The sequence below is a fragment of the Loxodonta africana genome, chromosome 8 (assembly GCF_030014295.1).
Source record: "Loxodonta africana isolate mLoxAfr1 chromosome 8, mLoxAfr1.hap2, whole genome shotgun sequence".
Taxonomy (NCBI): domain Eukaryota; kingdom Metazoa; phylum Chordata; class Mammalia; order Proboscidea; family Elephantidae; genus Loxodonta; species Loxodonta africana.
The window spans coordinates 87938231-87955386 of record NC_087349.1 but is presented as its reverse complement, the minus strand read 5'-3'; the positions used below and the strand labels follow the sequence as shown (position 1 = coordinate 87955386).

General features: G+C 55.7%; 2 protein-coding genes across 2 annotated transcripts; both read left to right on the top strand.

Moving 5' to 3' along the window:
* Window positions 1–586: 586 nt before the first annotated feature.
* On the top strand, window positions 587–3569 carry HOXA11 (homeobox A11). The gene is made up of 2 exons (XM_003407054.4): window positions 587–1497; window positions 2911–3569. The coding sequence occupies exons 1-2, from the start codon at window positions 783–785 to the stop codon at window positions 3141–3143; spliced, it is 948 nt and encodes a 315-aa protein (XP_003407102.1). The 5' UTR covers window positions 587–782; the 3' UTR covers window positions 3144–3569.
* An 8064-nt stretch (window positions 3570–11633) lies between these two features.
* On the top strand, window positions 11634–14990 carry HOXA10 (homeobox A10). The gene is made up of 2 exons (XM_003407055.4): window positions 11634–12606; window positions 13818–14990. The coding sequence occupies exons 1-2, from the start codon at window positions 11634–11636 to the stop codon at window positions 14090–14092; spliced, it is 1248 nt and encodes a 415-aa protein (XP_003407103.2). The 3' UTR covers window positions 14093–14990.
* The last annotated feature ends 2166 nt before the right edge of the window (window positions 14991–17156 follow it).

Sequence of the window (17156 nt, the reverse complement as noted above, 5' to 3'; positions counted from 1 at the left end):
CTTCCGGGCCCTGCGGATCCTCGGCAAACCGCGGGGGAAGCCGCCCGGGCTGTTGGCGGTTTAGGGACGGAAGGTACTAAAGCGCTTCGGAAGTGACCGTGAATGCGAGCGTGTAATCAAGTCACCGTGCAAATTGGGCAAGCCACGAGGCCGGCACATCCAAGGCTGCGAATCCTGGCCCCGAAAGAGGTCCGGCCAGGGTCGGAGTCAGAGGTGGTTCCCTGAGCAAGCCTGGGGGGGGGGGGGCGAAGAAGGGGCGCAAACGCCAGACTCTAGGAGAATAGGCCCTGAGACCACGGGCTCCACAGGCTCCCACCCGACCACCCCCAGCCCGGGGCATCCCTCACCCGAGGGAGGGGTGGGGGTTGAGCTCTCTCACCGCCCTCGGCGCCACTTGAGGGCCGGGACCAAGCAGCTGAGCGCACCCCATCCTCGCCGTGCGCCGGGAGGCCCCCCAGCCAACATGAGTTACACCGGCGATTACGTGCTTTCGGTGAGAACATCGAGTGATGATCTGTTGCTTCCCCTGAGGTGGCTACAAAGAAAGGAAGCCGGGGAGGGAGGGGGGGGAAAGGAAAGGGAAAAAAAAGGCCCGGACTAGCTCGCAGCTTGTCAATTTCAACATCGGGTCACATGACCAGCACCTCCCTGCTAAGGATGGGGATAGATTTCCACGTCAGCTTACGTCTCCAAATTTCTACTTCACCGATCCGCTTCAAAGAGGCAGCTGCAGTGGAGAATCATGTTAAGCTCGGCTACTGCGGAGAGCCCAAGGTAGCCCAATGATGGATTTTGATGAGCGTGGTCCCTGCTCCTCTAACATGTATTTGCCAAGTTGTACTTACTACGTCTCGGGTCCAGATTTCTCCAGCATCCCTTCTTTTCTGCCCCAGACCCCGTCTTCGCGCCCAGTGACATACTCCTACTCCTCCAACCTGCCCCAGGTCCAACCCGTGCGCGAAGTGACCTTCAGAGAGTACGCCATTGAGCCCGCCACTAAATGGCACCCCCGCGGCAATCTGGCCCACTGCTACTCCGCGGAGGAGCTCGTGCACAGAGACTGCCTGCAGGCGCCCAGCGCGGCCGGCGTGCCTGGCGACGTGCTGGCCAAGAGCTCGGCCAACGTCTACCACCACCCCACCCCCGCCGTCTCGTCCAATTTCTATAGCACCGTGGGTAGGAACGGCGTCCTGCCACAGGCTTTCGACCAGTTTTTCGAGACGGCCTACGGCACCCCGGAAAACCTCGCCTCCTCCGACTACCCTGGGGACAAGAGCGCCGAGAAGGGGCCCCCGGCAGCTGCGGCGATCTCCGGGGCGGCGGCGGCGGCGGCGGCGGCGGCCACCGGCGCGCCGGCAACTTCAAGTTCGGACAGCGGCGGCGGCGGCTGCCGGGAGGCGGCGGCGGCGGAGGAGAAGGAGCGGCGGCGGCGCCCCGAGGGCAGCAGCAGCCCCGAGTCGTCTTCCGGCCACACTGAGGACAAGGCCGGCGGCTCCAGTACGTATAAAGGCAGCGCCCTGCGCTTTATGAAAGGGGAGTTGGAAATCTAGCGCAGCACCGCTGTTAAATTTTTATATGCTGTTTTATAAGCATATAAGGTTTATGAAGGGCCTTTAGGTTTCCCCCAACAAAACTTTGTTATAAAAGGCAGGATCACGTGGCGAGTGCTGAAATTGGCCGTGAAATACCCACGGCCAAGGCATGCCTGCAAAAAAAAAACAACTCCTTTTTTTTTCGCCTTTTTTCCTTTCTCAGCTCCCAAGCCCGGCAGCTCGACCCCGCTCGGGGCCAGCTCCGGGCTGGGGAGCCGGAGGTGGGCGCCTGTAAATTCCCCCTGCAAGGGTTCCTGGAGCCTTTGAGAGCGAGGTAATCCAGCATTTTTATAAAAGCCATGTGTTGCGCCGGGAACCTAGTGTCGGCCGAGATTCAAAGGCATCGCTGTTTAACGATGGCGCTAGGAGCGTGTTGAACAGATAAAGTAGCCCGCTTAGCTTGAGCAATATATTAAAAGAAACAAATTAACCCAAAGTTGGCCTTTTTGTCCAAAGGAAGCCATTTTCCTCCGGCTCGGTGGCAATTACGTGCCGCCTTCTGTCTAACTGCGTGTTACTCACAATTGTTATTCGATCTGTCAAAAGCGGGTTTTTAAAAAATGTCTTGTGGGGTTTTTCTTGAAAAAAAAGGAACCAGCTGAACCTGCCTGCAGCTTCAGAAGGCCCCCCTTCCCTCCACCATACCTAAAAAAGCACCCCTGCTCAGCCTGGCGGCCAGGGTAGCTGTGTGGCAAACTATCTCAGGGAAGGCCCAGGGTCGGGGCCTTCCGCCACCACCTCCCTACCTCCTGGGAGCCCAGAAGCTGGCCAGAGGAGGCAGGAGCTGGTGGCCTGGGCTCAGGCTCGCCGCTGACAAAGACCCGGCAGCCTCCCCAGATGTTAACCGGAGCCGAGTAGTCATGGCTGCAAGGCGGTTAAGACTGCGCCTGGAGCTGCCTTTACTGCCCGGGAACTGGCCGCCCAGGTGCTAGAAGGTGAAATTTCGGCTAGCGGCTGTTTGTTTAGTCTGGTGGGGCGGGAGGCAGACAGCAACCCCTACACCGCTGCTTTGAAAGGGGCTTCGGTGGAGCAAACTCGCCCGTTGCTGTGAAGAGCCTTCATTTCTGCTCTGGGGGCAGCAGAAGCACCTTCCCTGGGGACCTATCTAGGGAGCTAGCTTTTCTCTAGGGCTGGCTGAGCCTCTGCCTGCAGCCTGTCCCCAGTCGGCAGTAGGAGCCTAAGTGCAGGGGTCTGGGGAGACCTGGAGGGGGCCTGAGCAGGGGGTGCAGTCCCTGGGGCCAGAATCTTCTCCTTAGTCTGGGCTCTGGAATTGCAGCCCCCAAGCCCGGCTCATCCCTGCCTCTTTCTCTGTCCACAGGTAGCCAACGCACCCGCAAAAAGCGCTGCCCCTACACTAAGTACCAGATCCGCGAGCTGGAGCGCGAGTTCTTCTTCAGTGTCTACATCAACAAAGAGAAGCGCCTGCAGCTGTCCCGCATGCTCAACCTCACCGACCGCCAAGTCAAAATCTGGTTTCAGAACCGGAGAATGAAGGAAAAAAAAATTAACAGAGACCGTTTACAGTACTACTCGGCCAACCCTCTCCTCTAAGGTCCCAGCCGCCTGGGAAGGGGTGGGGGGGCTTCGTACACTGAGATTACAGGCAGATTTCCCCCCTTGACAAGGTCAAGCCAGACAGTGACTTTTGAAGAGAGGAGGTGTGCAAAAAAGGGGAGGCTAGACAGAGCTAGGCCCACAGGAGGTGGCCTGGGACTTGCTTGGGCATTCATGATTAGGATTCCTAATAATTATTGGATTGAAAGAGTTGTGCGTCAACTAGAATAAACGGTTTGGGACCCCTGGTGGCTCACTGTTAGAGCTTTCGGAGTTTGGGGCTGGGTGTGGTCTCCACCTGGGACTGGGCCCCCTGCCAGGCCCCCCAAAGGCCGACCCCCACCCAGGACCCTCCACACAGAGCCAGCCCACACCCCAGGACCCCTGCATCAGGAAGCTTTGCACTCCCTGAACCCAGTTCAGCTCCAGGACAGGGGCAGAAGGAAAGGGGCGGGGGGATCCTCAATGCCTGGTACTGGGCTGAGGAATGGCAATCAAGACTGTTTTCCAACGCCAATGTGAAAGGCGACTGGACTAAGCAGTGGATATGAGGTGGGGAGAGAGCTGCAGAGCCTCAAAGGAAAAAAAAAATCTACTATTCCAGGTGGTGGTAGTGGCTCTCTGCCCCACCAAGCCGCCCACTGTCACAAGCTAGAGCTCCTACCAGCCACCTTTTATGGCCTACCTGGCTTTTCTTCCTACCAATCCAGGGTCTTGTCCTGGCCTGCCATGGAGGCCCGAAACCTGGTGGGTCTCAGGGCAGACCGTTACTGAGGTAGAAGACATTGAAAAGCCAAGAGACTGTGTCCAGGCCGCCGGAGTTTGCTTTCTGCAGGAAATGCCTGTGGAGAGCAGCAGTTTGGCAAAGTCTCCGCCACACTTAATTGAAACTTGGATTTGCTCAGCGTCCGGCAGTGGGGCAGCAGGGCCTGGCCAGGAGTCTCCGGCTATGAGGGGCTCAAGTCCCCCCAAAGACCCTGTTCCAGCACTGCGCTCTGTCCTCCATGAGCCCAGAACTGCACTTGGAAGGTTCCAGTGACCTCCCAAGACCCGAGCGGTTTGGATAATATTTTAAAAGATAAATATTATATTATATATATATATTTCCCTGCAGGAACCAAAGCGAATTTAAAAAGATGCAATGTAGATGGGGAAAAAAAAAAGATGATGAAAAAAATATTTAAAGGCTTTATCTGTTTACAGTGTTCCATGGTTAAGCTCACTCACTGCTAAGGATATTTGAATGTACGCTTCATACAGGGATGGTGTTCAAAGACTTGTAAATAAAGGAACCCTAACCTATTTTGTTTGAATTTTTTTTAAGCATTCATTGATTTCCTTTGGGATGTTGGTGGGGCAGGAAGAGGGTGGAAAATGGTCTTTTTAATCTCTTGCTACATTTGTAAAGTGTTAGAGGGGTGCTCAGAGGGAGTTGGACCGCCAGGGCTGGGGACCTTGCCGGAAAGCCAGGCAGCCTCCCGTTGAATCTCCTCTGTCTGCCCGGGTTAAGAAATGTCTTGTGGCTCTGTCTGTACGGGAAGTGTTGGCCTGTCCTCCACTTTCGCCCACCATGTACATCGTAGCATGTATACAGGCGACGGAGCACAAGGAAAATAAAGAGGGTGGAAATTTGAGTGTTGGGTTCTGGTGTGACATTTCTCTCCCTGCTCACATTTTACTGCCAAATGTCCACCTTCCCAGCACCCCTCACCAGTAAAGGGGCAAGTTACCAGGCCTCTGAGAAGTAGGGAGGTGACTGAGGAGGGTTTTAGCTCCAGTAGAAGCCAGACACAAGGACAAGGTGGCTGGCCATGTCTTTGTGGGAGGTGGGTTGTCCCAGGGACAGGATACCTCAGGGCCTGGAATGTGGGGCCTTATTCCCCTCAGACTGACCCCGAGCCCTGGGAGAAGGCCTTGGAGCCTGAGGCAGAGGATGGGTCTGACCCCATGCTGGGCTGGCTTACCTCAGGATGGGAAGGCCTGAAGCAAGTGGAACAGCTCTGGGGTGCCCTTGGGTCCCCTTCAACAAGAGGGAGGCCAGTCTGGGTACCAAGGCAGAGCAGACTCTCAGGAAGGCTTTCTCCCCAGCTCCAAGATAAGCCGGGCTTTTCCCTCTGGGGAAAGAAAGATGCCGGTTTGTCTCTTTGTTTGCTGCCTTTGAACTTCTGCCTTAAATTTGGACATCACCCATAACCTTGAGGAGCAGGGTAGAAAGGCCAGAGCCTTTTGTTGCCCACCCTACCCCACCCTCTCCCTAGCCACCCAGGCAGCGACCAGCGCTGCAGGCAGAGAGAGCTGCATTCGGAGAGAGGCCTCAGACCCCAGGCCCCGTTCTGTTTATTTGTTTGTGTGTTTGTCTAACTGGCGCGACTGGGGAAATCGAGCTGAAAGGGGAGTGGGACAGACCCTGAGATGAATGTCTAGATTGATAGACACACAGAGACCAAACAAGGGCCCTCCTGGGGGGAAGCGAAGGAGCGAGCAGGGAAGACTGGGATTTAAGGAAAGACTTCCTTTGGGATGGTTAAAGATTAACCAATGCCTCATAAGTTGCTAGAGAGAGTCTAGCCAGGAGGACTGCTCGCAGGCGAACGGTGAGAGGGCGCCAGTTTGATTTCCGAGCCCAATAAAAGCCCATCCTCCGATGGCTGTGACAATGTGGTCGTAAACCCGTCTGGGGCCGGCCAATTTGCATATTTGGAATGCGCCGCTATAAACCCGGCTGGGGTTTTGCAGCAATTTCTTAGATGTAAAAATGAGATCTCAACAGCAGCAGGCTGGGCACATTCTCTCCCTCTCTCTCCCTCTCTCTGCCCGGAGCTGGTTTCCCTCGCAGGGCTTGGAGCTGGAGCTCCGGCTGGGCCTAGGCGCGCAGCCGCCACGAGATGGCGCACTTCCGATCAATGTCAAAGCCGCCGGGGAGCCAAGAACCCCAGCGCGATTCTTGGCCTTTGTTCCCTTCTGATACTAAGAGCAGCACGTTACATTATTTCAGTTGTCCCGCTCCCCTTCGTTTCAAAAAAGAGGGGCTCGCCCTCAAGAAGTGGTTGGTGTGGTAATTTAAAGCAACACGCCTTTACTAGGCCTCGTGGGCGTTGCGGTGCAGAGAAGGCAGCAGCTGTCCCTTGGCAGTGATTTCGGAAATGTGTCAAGGTAAGAGGCCACAAGTTTAGTAATTTCAGTTTGGCTGGGGCGGGGGCGTGGAGGTGGCTGATGTCCGAGCAGGACTAGGCAACGCGGCTGGGTTTGTGCTCTTGGGGGTGACGCAGTAGGCTCCTAAGTTGGGAAAACAGGGGAGGCCTGAGCGGAAAAGTTGACGATTTTAGATCCGTGCGCCAGCACCTCAACCCAAGGTGATCTTCCGATTTTGTAGAAAAATTCAAATGGAATGAGTCCGGATTGGGGGGCGGGGACGTCCAGGTAAAAGGGTCCTGGTTGTGCTGGAAAAGGAGTTTATGGGGGCGAAAAAGGCGGGGGGGGGGGGAGGAGATGGCGGATTTGGAGAAAACAAAGTTTCTGCCCTTCTATTGGAAACAATAGCTCAAGCGGGCTTACTTCCTGGGTCAGACATCCGGGAGGTGGCTAGTTTGCGACTAGGTGCCTTCCTTAGGTCTGTTGGTCTGCTTGGGGGAAACTTTTGTTTTGAAAAAGGCCAAATCCGAGAAGGCGCGTTTTATTTTTGTCTGAAGCCGCAGTTGGTAAATACCTACGCATTTTCAAGAGCTTGCACCGAGGATAACCTCTGATCGAGCTATCAAGCCATCAGTGTTTTCATAAACGAAGTTTTAAATCATCATAGTTCACTTATATATTTGGGGGACTGTATTCCAATTCCCTTTCTTCCATATTTAATTTTTTGTCCTAACCTTTTCTTCTTTCCTTTCATTGAAATATTCTTTTCCCCATATATGCAATGTATGGGTGAGTGGGGGCAACCCAGAGAAAGTAGGTATTGCCTTGTGTGTGTGTGTGTGTGTGTGTGTGTGTGTGTGTGTGTGTGCACGCGCGCAAATTTTGCCTATCAAAAGCCATTGGCCTTTGTTCACCGCGGGCTCCCGAACTATGTCAGGATAAAGGCAACACGGGCAAGAGTGGGTGCCACAAGGTAAGCTGCTCTCTGCAGCCCAAGCCTTCCCTAAATTTCCAGACAGATGCCTCCAGTTTCAAAGCTAGCCCCGGTTTACTGTAGATAAAAAAAAAATAGGACTAAGGATATTGCAATTCAGGGAGTGTGTGAAAAGACACCCCAGGAGGAAAGGGCCAGCTCAGTCGTTTGATTTAGAAAAAAAAAAATTTTTTTTAATGTGTCGTTTAGGTATAGATTGCACCCGATCAATTCAAAGTAGACAGGCACATCAAATTTCCCTGGAAATGTCAATGTTCTTATAGATGAACAAGAAAAGAATGTCATTGCTTAGGAAAATTTGTCTAACTACAGGGAAATGCTGCTGCTTGAATCGTAGAAGCCCTGAAATTTGGTTAAAGCCGGATATGTAGAAAGTGTTTATTTTTCCTCTGTGGGCCGCAGCGTATCATCACAGTCCACAGAATCACCCGGAGCCCCGAAAGCTTTCAGAGCAGCCTCCAGATACAAACTGTTTACTGGCTATCTCAAACTCAGGGCCTAGTATTTAAAAAAAAAAAAAAACCTGTTTCCTTTAATAACAGTTTATTATTTCTCGTCGTTTGCAAGGGCCTACTCAGGAAGAGGAGTTCACTATCAATGAACTGCAGCGTCATCCTCACCAAAGGGCTTTTTCCAGGGGCCTGGCCTTTACTTGGCTCCATAGTCTTGATGGGGTGAGGGTGTGGGAGAGTTGCCACCCAGGTAGAAATGGGCGATATTTAACCCAAAATAAAAAATAGGCTCTAGCAGCTGCGGGGTAACCACTACACAGGCCTGGTTGAGGCAAGCAGGCACCGAGGGTTTTGGGTCAAAGGCATTTGAGGACTAAGAAGAAATTCAGCAGTTGGGAGGGAGGGAGAGAGAAAGGGAGAGGGGAAAGGAGGCAAACGGCAAGAAGGAGAGAGACAGAGTGGGCAGAAGCCGACTCAGGATGCAATTGAATCCTTTTTCTTAATTTGGGGGGGTCAGGAAAGAGGAGGCAATCGATAAATGGAATATTTTATTGAGGAAGCTCACACCTCGGTGTTACAGTCTAGGGAGCTTGGAGTCTTGGGACCGTTCTGGGATGCTGGTGACTCCGAGACCGCCGGGGAGCGCAGCGGCGTTTAACTTGAGCTTCTGCTGCATCGGTATCCTCTTTCCTGAACCAGCGGCTGCCGGCCAGTCCGCGCCGGGGCCCCCCAGCAGCCTCTCACTGTGCTCCCCTCTCTGGAAGTGGGGGTGGGGTGGGGCGGCGGTCCTTGGCCCGAGATGCACCCCCCCCGCCCCCGCTTACACATTCTTGTCTTTAGTAATGGAAGAAACAGCTCAAATCCAGCATCTCTGTTTGGTTTATTACACGGGGGGAAAAAGTCACGCTGGAGAAAAACATCTGGCTCTCCCCAAAGGCGGGTGAGGACCCAAGTGCCAATGCCACGGTGTGCAGCAGGCCTTCCAGTTCTTCCACTCCTCAGCTGGGGGAGCCTTCTCGTGGCACATGCAGTACCAAGCTGACATTTGTAACCTTGGTTGGCACGTGTGCACTCTTGGTCCTGGATCCCTTTCAACCTAGAAGCCCATTTGGCTGCCCTGCAGGGCCCTAACCGGACCAGGCCTGAGCGGCCTACAGCGGAGCACTAAGCTTGTCCTACCGGCCAATTTGGTAGGGTGGCTGAATCTCAGGAAAGTATGAGTTCAACGGCATCTGGCACGCCCAAGGGGAAAGATTTGAGGGGTGTGCGAACCCCTTGAAAATGATGAATTCTATTGTGTGAATGTGCAGATGGCATTTTTCACAGTATAGGAGTAAGAAATTGTCTTATATTTTCTAAAAGGGCCCCAACTTCCAAAAAAGATTATTAAAGACAGGTTTAAGTCGTTGTCCTTCATTTTAATTTCGCAGGCCCCAACACCTCAAACGTATTCCCTGACGGCCATTGGCTTTTCTGGAGAAACCTGAGGCCTGGGGTGCTGCTTTCTGTGTTTAGCTCCGAGGAGAATGGGCTCTAGGCCCCAAGTTCCCGCCAATTGGCCAGCCAGGGGCTCATTTTCCTCAAAGAACCCTCTCCACTCTAGGGACCCACTTCCCACTCTCCAGAGTTTTTCCGAGAGGAATGGGCGATGTTGAGGGGCAAAGCCTCCTTCTCAGTCTGTGACTTTGTGGCATTTCTCGTTGAAACTGCTAAGCGCAGCACTCTCAGCCAGTTCCACCCGCTTGGTGAACTAGATAAGGACGGGTAAGGGTGCTCCAAGCATTTTTGAACTCAGGTTAGCGCACCTCATGGACCTAGCCGCGTAAGAATTTGCCTTGGCCTTGTGCGCGGGAGCGATGTGGAAGAGAAGGCGAGTTCACGATCTCTCCGCGCAGACCCGATGACTTGACCCTCGGCGGCCTCGGCTGCGCGACTGCTGTGGCCTCAGGACCCTGTCTGGTTGGAGAGAACTGGCTATCTCCCGTGCTCTTCTCATTTCTCTCTTTCTCTCTCTCCTTCTGTCCCTCTCTCCTTTTTCTCTCCATCCTGCTCTTCACCCTGAGGCTCAGTCGGTAGAGCGTGTCGTGGGCGCAGAGGTGGAGGTGGCAGGAGCGCAGAGAGCGGTGGGTGGCACAGCCTCCAGGACGACTCGCGCCGAGCAGCCGGGGTCGGCAGCGATCCCAGCTGCTTGAATCTCAGAAGCCAGAGCCCGGATCTGCGGCCAGCTCTCCTGTGCGCTCTCGGGGTTCTCTTAGGCTCCTCTTCCTCCCTTCCTCCTCAGGTGAAACTCATACAGCTAGCGACCAGGCCAAGTGCCGGACTGATCTCCCGGGATACCCGGGTCTTTTCCTGCAGCGCTGAGGCCAGAGCGTTCTGCTTCCTGGGATCCTGGCGTTCAGCAACTCCAGTCAAGGCCTCTGCAGAGGCTGGAGCTGGCGGGCGAGCAGGCCTCAGGGTACTCCGGAGAGATATAGCCCACAGTCCAGGGGCAAGGCAGCGACCTCCCGGGCTCCACTGGATCCGGCCGGAAAACGTCCCATTTCCTGAGACATGTATGGGGCCCACACTTGCGGGTTAGCCCCCGGCCTGGCCGGCCGCTTTCAGTTGACCAAGTGGACGCCTCCCGGCAGGGCCAGAGAAAAAGGAGGCCCGGTGTCCGCTGAGCAAAAGGGCCTGGGCGCAGAGCTCTCCTATATCTGGGCCATGAGCCCAGCCAGACCTCACAGGGAATGGATTTCCTCGCCGCGGGCCTCGTTAAAGTGCGCGCACTGCGGGAGTGAGGGCTGTCCCAGCCGCCGATTTGGAGGGGAGGGGGGAAGAGGGGAGGGGACAGAGAGGCAGGAGTGTGGTGACACTGGTTCTTGTCATAGCCTCCGGGAGTGTGCAAATGCCAAGGCTAAAGGCGGAAAGCCTGAGAACAATGTGACAGAGGTGGCCGCCAAATACCCCCTTTAAAGTTCTCCCCTCTGTATCCCGCCTCCGGACAAGTTAAAGACCTAAAGGGTCAACGCTTCACTTCCCTGAAATGGCCTGTGAGCACGCCAGGGGAATGCGGCTAGCGGGGTGCCTGAACCTGGCTCTGGCATAGGGCGTGGGGTGGGGGAGTCTTTTCGCTCAATGCTGCCCAGTTGCTTCCCACTGCTGACAGGAGTTGCAGGGAAAACAATCCAGGTGAGCAAACCAGAGGCTAAGACCCTAACTGAATCAATCGTTTTAGGAAGGATAGCGTTGGGGGCTGAGGGACCAGGGCCCAGTGATTGTACTGGGGAGGAACTCCTGATGCGATGCGGAAAAATTAGAAGTGGTGTGAGCCAGCTCTCAGTTCTCTCTGGATTCCCGACATTCTGAGGGTCTTGGAGGCCTTGGAACCGGGTCGAACACATTGGGAGCCGGAATCCAGACCTGGGGCAAGCTGCAGGTCCAGGCTGAAGGGGAAGAGCTTGAAGCCCCGACGAGGCTTCTCAGTGGTCAGAGCGCCCCAGGGGCTAGTGGTCTCTTCTGTTTCAGGGATGAGGGACACCCAAGGCGGACAGGGTGTGCACGATAAACACGCCACTTGTTAACTGCGCGGGGGCCCAAGGGCGCGTCAAATAGACCCCTGCCTGGGGACATAAGTCCAGGAAGGGGCGGGGCCAAGCCAGGGGCCAGGCCCCCACCATCCAAGTTTGGGCAGCCCCCAGAGCTCCCGGCCTTCGGGCCTAGGTGTCCGGCGTGCATCTCTTGGCGGCTCAATACAGATTACATATTTATATCAATCGCGGGCTCTGAGGGCGCCCTCTGAGAGCGGCTCTGCGCCTACGAAACCAAACTGGGAGTGGTCGCGCGGAAACTCTGGCTCGGGATTGGCTGCGGGCGCCCGCCGTGGTGCGGGGGGATTGCTAATCGTATTCAGCATGTTTTGCACAAGAAATGTCAGCCAGAAAGGGCTATCTGCTCCCTTCGCCAAATTATCCCACAACAATGTCATGCTCGGAGAGCCCTGCCGCGAACTCTTTTTTGGTCGACTCGCTCATCAGCTCCGGCAGAGGCGAAGCGGGAGGCGGTGGCGGCGGCGCGGGGGGCGGCGGCGGCGGCGGCGGCTACTACGCCCACGGCGGGGTCTACCTGCAGCCTGCCGCCGACCTGCCCTACGGGCTGCAGAGCTGCGGACTCTTCCCGGCGCTGGGCGGCAAGCGCAATGAGGCGGCGTCTCCGGGTAACAGTGGCGGTGGCGGCAGCGGGGGCCTGGGTCCCGGGGCGCACGGCTACGCACCCGCGCCCATAGACCTGTGGCTGGACGGGCCGCGGTCGTGCCGGATGGAGCTGCCCGAGGGCCCACCGCCCCCGCAGCCCCAGCAGCAGCCGCCGCCCCCGCCGCAGCCACCCCAACCCCCGCCGCAGGCCACCTCCTGCTCTTTCGCACAGAACATCAAAGAGGAGAGCTCCTACTGCCTCTACGACTCCGCGGACAAATGCCCCAAAGGCTCGGCCGCCGCTGCCGATCTGGCCCCCTTCCCGCGGGGCCCGCCGCCCGACGGCTGCTCTCTGAGCGCCTCTAGCGGGGTGCCAGTGCCGGGCTACTTCCGTCTCTCGCAGGCCTATGGCACCGCCAAGGGTTACGGCAGCGGCGGCGGAGCGCAGCAGCTCGGCGCCGGCCCGTTCCCCGCGCAGCCCCCGGGACGTGGCTTCGACCCGCCGCCCGCTCTAGCCTCGGGCTCTGCGGACGCGGCCGGGAAGGAGCGAGCCCTCGAGTCGCCACCTCCCCCTACGCTGGCTTGTGGCGGCAGTAGCGGCGGGGGCTCCCAGGGCGATGACGAGGCTCATGCGTCGTCCTCAGCCGCGGAGGAGCTCTCCCCTGCCCCTTCCGAGAGCAGCAAAGCCTCGCCCGAGAAGGACTCCCTGGGTAAGCAGGGCGCGCCAGAGGGCTGCAGTCAGGCGGGCAGACAGACAGGCAGACCCAAGAAAGGGAAGGAGCAGAGAGCCAGGAGCCCGTGCAGCAGCCGGTTGGCCTTGGCCCGAGCTGCAGGCAGGCTGACCTTGTGAACTTGCTTTTTAATATTTGGGCGTGGGGACACAGTAAAAATTCATGTCAGGCTTAGCGCCCCACACCACGAAGTCCTCCGCGCTGGTCTGAGTTCGCCCAGGCTGAGGGTTAGGACACATGTGAGTTAGCCCCCTCTTGTGCATGCCCTTCCCTATGACCCGGAGGACACCAAGCGGTGGTCCAGTCCCACCCTGCGCGGCGCGGCCCACGCGGGGGGAGGGGGAGGGAGGGAAAGTGGCTAACCCGCAGATAGCGCGGCTGTTTGTAAGGCATCCAAAATAAGCAGCCGCCAGCGCCAATAAATAAGCCCATTAACCCGCGAAGTTCGAGTTTACGATTCCCCATGCTTTTTTCAAAGTTGCTGGAGGGGCGGGAATCCTAGTGGTGGGGAGAAGAAAAGGCAAATCCAGCCCGGACACCCGGCCCAAGCTGAGAGCCAGAGAGGGGCCATTTCGCTTCCTCGCTTCCGGCTTCCCCTGGAACTCGGCATCGCCCCGACTGCATGCCCCTGGCTCCTGGAGAGATGTGAAGGAGGGTCCTTGATCCCAAATCTGATTTTGGTGTCTTCTCCCTTGGCCCAACTACGCCCTTCTTCCCCTCCTCACCATGCCTTGGGCAGCCAGGGAAATAGGGTGAGACAGCCACGCTGCCAGCTCCCATTCCAAGTAAGCGCCCGGCGCCCCCAACCCGAGGGCTGCAGGAAATGCTGTCTGCCTGCCTTAGGGCGAGAAGCAAAGGATGCCCTTAAGTTCAAGATATGCAGCCAGCCCTCCTGGGCGTTTGTTCTGCAAGCGCCGGCAGCTTTGTGCTGAAACAGGTGTTTGGGAAAAAAAAAAAAAAAAAGTGGAGGAAAATGTAACTGGGGAGGTGGGAGAGTAGGCTGGAGGCCCACTCGTTTTTTCACTTGCTTTTTGGAGGAACTGCTTGTCCTCTGCAAGCCAAAGAGGGCATGACCCTCTCTCTGTGACTTAGGGCATCCCTCTTATGGGAGAGACATCCCGAATTCACTCCCACGAGCAGCCTGCATAGCCTCAACCTAACCTTCCCCTGTTTATTCTCTTAAACTCCAGGTAATTCCAAAGGCGAAAATGCAGCCAACTGGCTGACGGCAAAGAGCGGCCGGAAGAAGCGCTGCCCCTACACCAAGCACCAGACGCTGGAGCTGGAGAAGGAGTTTCTGTTCAACATGTACCTTACTCGAGAGCGGCGCCTAGAGATCAGCCGCAGCGTCCACCTCACGGACAGACAAGTGAAAATCTGGTTTCAGAACCGCAGGATGAAACTGAAGAAAATGAACCGAGAAAACCGGATCCGGGAGCTCACAGCCAACTTTAATTTTTCCTGATGAAGCTCCAGGCATCGCCGTTTTTTTGTTTTGTTTTGTTTTGTTTTTTCGCTTCCAGAAAGCCGGTCCCCTCCCTCTGTCTTCGGCCTCTGTGCTTGGAACTCGCACCTGTGCCGGAGCCCATGTCCTCCCTCCCAGACTCGCCATCTCGCCTGCCGTTACAGCTGTGCAGGGCTGGTTTGTTCTGAGTTTTTGTTTCTTTGTCTGATCGCTTGGTGCTGTTTTACTTGTTTTCTGGGGGAAAAAGCCATATCGTGCTCAAATTCTATAGAGATAGGTATTGTCCTAATTGTCAAGTGCTGACTGCGCTGGGTTGGCTGCCTTGGAGGCCCACTACTCAGAAGTGGTCCCTGTCCTCCTGGCCAAGCTGGTTTTCTGGCCAGCCACTAGGCAAACCTAGTAGGAAGGCCGAGGTCCCATTCTCGGAGGTGAGGTGTCTGGCCTGAGGTCAATGGTGAGAGAAGTCACCAGGCTGGTCTGCCGGGAGTGCTGGGTTGTGTTTAATCAGGGGATACAGGCCCCTGGGTTTCTTTTTTCTTTCTTCTTTTCTTCCTTGGCAAAGACAAGGGTTTACAGGCATGGACATGCAGGTTGGCAAAAGGGTTTGACTTTGGCTGATTGGGAAATCGAGAAAGAAAGATTCAGAAAGATTAAATTTTCCTTCCTCTGTAAGATATCGTAGCTTTAAAAGAAAGAAACAAACAAGACCAGGAGAAGAAAACTTCTCTTCCAGTTTCTTCAAGGTCCTGCATTACTTAACTAAATTATTTCACTTACCTCTGAATTTCCGTATCTTTCTAGCTGTAGATTAATAATCTAATGTAGTTTTCTTTATACATGTGGAATTCGTGGGGGGTTTTGTCCTGAAATAATCGTTACCACTGGTAACACAAGACAAGCACACCACAACTCTCCCTATCTTGTGGAGTTTTTTTTTTTTAATTATTATTCACCTTTTTTTTTTTCCTGATATTCATAGAAGCCAAGCAGGGCTGGGGCAATCGGAATAGACCAGAGAAAGGGAGACATTGTTTGAATTTCCTTTATACTGTGAAGTTACATGCATAAAAGGGTCAAACCTGTAGGTGCAGAAAAAGAAAAACTATAAATACAAATCTGTATAAATGTCTATTATTATGAAAAATTGCCAATCTTGTTTTAAGCAAATGCATTCTATCATTATTATAAATGTTAGTTCTAGCTCTATTCTAATCTTAAATCAGAATAAATTAATATTGTAATGCTGCTGTTCGTGGAAAAAAAGATGATGTTTATGTTCTTATAGAAGAATAAAAGCTGTGGAATGAAGCTTTTTAATTTTACCTCTTTTTTTACTTCTTATCTTCATCTTCCACTTTATCCCGTCCACCACTTTTACAACAGGAGGACTAGCCTGCGCCCCCTGCAATTACTTTAGGCATCTATTTAAATATTACCTAGACGGTCGTAATTTGTCTGGGCCCTATAGCCCTGGTGCCCTAAGGTTTGTCGGCTTTTGTTCAGTTTTATGACTTGCTAGTATATCTGGATTGTGGCTGTCTTGGACCAGTGATCTCAGTTGAGAGAAGGGCTGCATAGACAGAGGAAGTCAAACAGGATCTTTCGGGAGCCCGGAGGAGACTTGCACAGGCTGGTTGTTTTGCGGGTCCCCCGGTCCCAGATGACCCCCAGCCTAGGGACCCGGGGAGCAGGCCGGGCCCACAGGGCGTCACTAGCGTCCGCCGCAGGGAGAAGGTGGACCCCGGCCGGGCTGCTGGGGCCGCCCCCTCCCCCAGCTCGGCCTCCCCCACCTGGCGGCTCTCGGCGGGGCCACGCGTTTCCTGCTTGCCGGAGGGGGGGCCCCCCGACGAAGGGGGACGGGGGGAGGGGGCGCGGGAGCGCGCGCCCCAGCGGGAGAGCAGGCGGAGAGCGAGCGGCGGGCGGGGAGTGAGCGCCGGAGGCCGTGGCCAGGCAAGGATCCCGGCTCCGGGCAGTCCCTGCGGTTTCGAGTCGCCTACGTCTGCCGCCGCCCAGCGCCAGCTCGCTCAGCTGCAAGATTTGGGAACCAGTGCGCATAACTGCTCATTCTCTGCTCTCTTCTCGCCTTCTCCCCTCCTTCCTTTTCCCTCTCTCCTCTTGCCTTTCTTCCCTCTCTCTCCCTGGCTTACCCTCTGGTTGCCGGTAGCTTCTCCCTCTGGGATGCATTGTACGGCAGCCGGGGCACGCGGTGGCGGCGGCGACGCAGTTTGGCTAAGGGCCGGGCCGGGCACGATCGCTGGGTTTCTTTCCTCGGAGGCGGCGGTGGCGACAGCGGCGGGCGAGGCAGCCCCGCACGGGCAGCACCAGAACTGGTCGGTGATTTAGGTAGTTTCCTGTTGTTGGGATCCACCTTTCTCTCTCGACAGCACGACACTGCCTTCATTACTTCAGTTGAAATCGTCTCCAGGTATCGGTGTGCGCGGGGGCCGGGCCGGGCAGGGCATCCAGGCCCAGACAGTGCCAGGGCTGCGGTGGCCACCTCGGCTTTCCCGGCGCAGGAGCCTCGTGACTGCCACCTTCTCAGCGCTGTGCCAGCGGGCCGGCCTCCCCCACTCCACCCCCACCTGGCCGGGAGAAGGTATGATCAGGTTAGCTGCTCCTTCGCGGACGCCGTGGGCGTGGTAGGAATTCTGGGCCCCGGGCCATTCAAGGTCAGGGGCGCACGCTTCCATCTGGGGCCTCCCGGGCTCCCAGTCTGGGCCTGGCGCCTGGAACCCCGGCTATTTCCCTGGGAAGCTGAGACCCTCCAATCCTGGGTATGAGCTCAGGGAAGATCCCTGTGCTAGTGGAGACCCAGGCCCAACCAGGAGACAACGGGAGGACCGGGGCTGGGATCCTGGCCTTGTCACTTACCCTTCTCTCTGTAGGCGTACCCTCTGCTCTCAGGAATCACCTCTGACGCTTTTTCTTCTTTCCTTCTCTCCCTCCCTCCTCCTTCCTTCATCTTTTTCCCTTCCTTCTTTTTTCTTCTTTTCTTTGCACCTTCCTCTTTCCTTATTTTTCTTTCATTTTCGGTCTGTCTCTCATTCTCTTCTCTCAGCCTCCT

What these genes read in the sequence shown, in the direction of transcription:
- HOXA11 (XM_003407054.4), top strand. Translation starts at nt 783, where the DNA reads ATGATGGATTTTGATGAGCGTGGTCCCTGCTCCTCTAACATGTATTTG. An exon ending in GGACAAGGCCGGCGGCTCCA is followed by an intron (nt 1,498 to 2,910) that starts GTACGTATAAAG and finishes CTCTGTCCACAG; the next exon opens with GTAGCCAACGCACCCGCAAA.
- HOXA10 (XM_003407055.4), top strand. Translation starts at nt 11,634, where the DNA reads ATGTCAGCCAGAAAGGGCTATCTGCTCCCTTCGCCAAATTATCCCACA. An exon ending in GCCCGAGAAGGACTCCCTGG is followed by an intron (nt 12,607 to 13,817) that starts GTAAGCAGGGCG and finishes CTTAAACTCCAG; the next exon opens with GTAATTCCAAAGGCGAAAAT.